At 45.3% G+C, this 3686-nt stretch overlaps 1 protein-coding gene across 3 annotated transcripts in view; it reads right to left on the bottom strand.

The window, feature by feature from the left end:
- Positions 1-2411: 2411 nt before the first annotated feature.
- TOGARAM1 (TOG array regulator of axonemal microtubules 1) overlaps positions 2412-3686 on the bottom strand; it is a 60186-nt gene continuing 58911 nt past the window's right edge. For all 3 annotated transcript variants that reach the window (XM_090034416.1, XM_090034417.1, XM_090034418.1), the window contains one exon: positions 2412-3611. In XM_090034416.1, the coding sequence (XP_089890542.1) occupies positions 3358-3611 (254 nt within the window). In that variant the 3' untranslated portion in view covers positions 2412-3357. The remainder of the gene's footprint in view (positions 3612-3686) is intronic.

The raw sequence follows: 3686 nt of genomic DNA, 5'->3' as shown, positions 1-3686 counted from the left end.
CCGCGGGAGCTGAGTGCGCAGGCGCGGCCCAGAGGCGCGCACTGCGCATGCCCCTTCCGCTGGCGCCAGTCAGGGGTCTCCCCGAGCGCATGCGCTGGGGGGCGCGCGCCGGCACCCGTGGAGTGGGTGTCACGTGCGGCGCGGCCCAGGCGCAGCCACAGCCGAAGGCCGCGGTGCGGGGGAGCGGGGCTGGGGCTCGCCACACACGTGTGTTCCCCCCCTCCAAAAAAAGTGGGAGAACACGTGTTGCCCCATGTACAAAAAAAGAAAGTTACCCAACAAAATAAATGGAAAACCACATGTACAAAAAAACCACGTTCCCCAGAGCCAGGCAAGCATGTCCAGCCCCTCCAGTGGTGAGGTTGAAACCTTGGTGGAAGTGTCATGCTGTACTTCTAGGGATGTAGGTTGTAGCGGTGTTGGTCTAAGGACACCAGCAGACAGGTCTGTGGGTCAATCCGGTATCTTTTATTAAATCAACTCGAATAGTTGGAAACATTCCTCTTGACAAGCTTTCAGGGCATCCACGCCAGACAGCCCATGTGCGACCTGGTCCCCGCAGGTGGGGGGCAGAAGAGCAGGGGAAGACCCAGAGAAAGGCAGCAAGGAGGATCTGCCTTGCACTCAGGCCAGGACAGAGCTAGGATTATAAAACACCGCTGGCAATTGTTAGGTAAATGCGATGTCTTTTATTATGCCAACTAAACAGTTGGGGAAAAGTTATTTGCAAGCTTTTGGACCCAAACACCCTTCCCAAAGCATTGGGAGACACTGCAGTTCTGCTCGATGCCTGAAATCTTGCAAGCAAGCTTCTTTGGGTAGGTATGATATCTTTTATTAGACCAACTGAGTCGCTGGGAAAAAGTTCTTGGCAAGCGTTCGGGTGCAACCACCCTTCTTCTACAGTCTGCTGTTCTGAGAGCTTTTGCCAACTATTTAGTTGGGGTAGTAAAAGACATCGCATCTACCCGAAGACCCTGGTACTCCCATGTCCTTAGACCAACACGGCTACAACCAACAACCTGCTGCCCGCTCCTGTGAGGTGTTGGAAGGTCATGACCCAGAAAACAGCCACACGTTTTGTCAAAGCATCAGCATTGGCAATGAGAGTGGGGAGAGGAACAGATAGAGAGTGGATTGGGGTAAGGTGCAATCAGAAACAGGTGCAGGTAGGGATGTGTTTGTGCCTCAAAGGTTTTAGGAACCTGCCCACAAGAAACTCATTATGTTTTCTAATTTTTAGGAACTAGAAAGGTTTTCATTAGAAATCCTACTAGTAGTCTGCGAGTTGCCAGGAGTAGCAGCAAAAATAATGCATACACAGGGAACAAAAGATATAAAGCAGTTTGGGAGCAAAGGGTCATTGGACTGAAAGGACTAAGGGACTGCTGGGTTACTGAACTACTAGAATATGCCTCTGAACATCCCAGAGCTGTTTAAGCAACAGGACAGGGAGCAAGACTCATTTACATGTAACTAGTGCATTGCTTAGTCTACTGTCTGCTGAATAAACCTACATTAGTGGCAGGAAACTCCCATCTTGCGAGCTTTCTCTCTCAACCCACTAGTTCCCCCAGAGAAAGTAAACAGGGATTTATTATTTGCCGTCTCTCATACGAAGTAGCCATGACAATGACATTAGTGAATTTAAAACTAACAGAAGGAAGTTCTCTCTCATGCAGCATGGAATGAGCATGGAAATCATTGCCACCAGGTGTAGTAGAAGCGAGGGGCTGGACATGTCTTGGGGGAGAGGAGCGTCAGTAGCTGTGGAGCACGAGAGTGAGGGGCACCGCCTCTGAATCACAACTTCCTAAACCTTCAATGCTGGAGGCTGCAAGCAAGAAAGGAACAGTGAAAAAAAGCCCTGGTCAAACCCAATTCTCTCTCCCTTTAAGCATTCACTCTCTGCTCTTGTGAGACAGAAGACTGGGCAAGATGGACCTATGGTCTGAACTAGTGAACGTAGTTCTTATGTTCTTGGGCTAAAAACAGCCAACCTGATTTGGATTCGAGCATTTAATCTAGCTGCAAACTGCGCAGATAGACCAGTCCATTGTCCCACATAAAGTGTTTGCGAATTACCCGAATTGACGCTTTGCCTTGGAACAATTGTGCCTAGTTCAGGTTAACTGCCAGTGAAGCCTTGTGTGTAAATGACTCTGCCACATCTGTTCTGATGCCAGTCATATCCCAGACCCATCAGTGCTGCATTAAACTGGTTGTTTTTAGCCTTACTGTGAGGCTATTGCCCACAAAACCATCCCTTGCTTCACGCTGAACTCCCCCTTGCCCTACACTTACTGAGCAAACATGAGCTTTCCAGATAAAACTGGTTTTCTCCACCAGTAGTTTGCCATCAAAAAAGTTAGAAAGTTTGAGGAGGGCGGAAAAAAGCCATCTGCCACACCTTTACAGAAATAAATCCATTTATTGTTATAATATTCTTTTTTTAAAATGAGTACAGTACTTAGAGCTGAGGAATTCTAAGGAAAGCTAGAGAAGACCTGGCACTACGTTGCTGAGAGTTACACAGCTGGGCTGAGAGATAACACTATTTTAAGTGTCAGACAGAACAATAAAACTTAGTGTTTTCACACAAAAATATGGACGTTATATTCAAAGCATGGAATTCTTTTTAAGACAAATGGGTACTTCTGTAAAAATTATTTGTTTCCTAAAAATTTTGGTCATCATGCTTTATTATAGCCTGTTAAAATTTTACAATAGTGTGCAGATGACTATGCCCAACTGTCAAGCAAATGTTACATCCATGTAACAACAGCAGTAGCAAGCTAATACTGCACAATTATATAAGTGGACTGATTTAAGAAACACGTGTTCTTCCACAAATATCACACAAAGCCCTGTTCTTGGTACCATATACAACTCAAGAGTTTTGGTTTTTCCCCCCCAACTTACATAAGTAAGGCTAAGTGAAAAAACATGGCAGAACATGATTACACGATAAAAAGTATATTATTCATTACAAATCTTGTATCTATTACATTCCATACAGGGTGCTGTGCTGTAATCTCTAAAGAGTGCAAATGAGCAGGATTGACTTCTCTTTAAACATGTTAGATACTTCCATGTGGCCTGCAAGCAACACCAGTGAAGAGAGTTCATGAGTGTTATACTGATTTGGTATACGTGTGCTGGTACAGGACAGCGATGTGTTCTACGGGTTGTCGAAAAAGCAGCCGTTCTAGTTTTCTACGTGCAAAGTGCAGGCACTGCGAAAAAGCAACTTTAGAATTGTTCCACTTGCGTTCATGTAAACAGTTGTCAGTCTGTCTCAGTCTATGGATTGACTGATTTACACACATACGTGCACACACATACACATTATTTATTTTAGGTAGCCATTTCGAGAAATTCTTCCAAGCTCTTTTTGATGTGCAGGGGTTGAGATGCAGCCTGAATTAACAGACTTTGACCCATTTGTGCAAAAAGTGCTCTTGTTAATTTAGCTGTAGCTGTCCGCATATTTCCTCCAGCTCCAGGCAGAAAGCCACTATTTGTCATGTTTCCTAAGACATGCCATAGGACAACTAAAACTTTCTGCTCCACGGCATGAGGTTTCCGTGGGTATAACTCCACAACGATATCTGAAAAAATTAAGAGAATAACAAAAGAGGGAGCATTAAGATTACCCCAAAATTTCACCAGGGGGTAGCAGACAG

The sequence above is a fragment of the Crocodylus siamensis genome, chromosome 2 (genome assembly GCF_052110815.1).
Source record: "Crocodylus siamensis isolate JL-2025a chromosome 2, ASM5211081v1, whole genome shotgun sequence".
Taxonomy (NCBI): Eukaryota; Metazoa; Chordata; order Crocodylia; family Crocodylidae; genus Crocodylus; species Crocodylus siamensis.
This window is presented reverse-complemented; position numbering and strand designations above follow the sequence as displayed.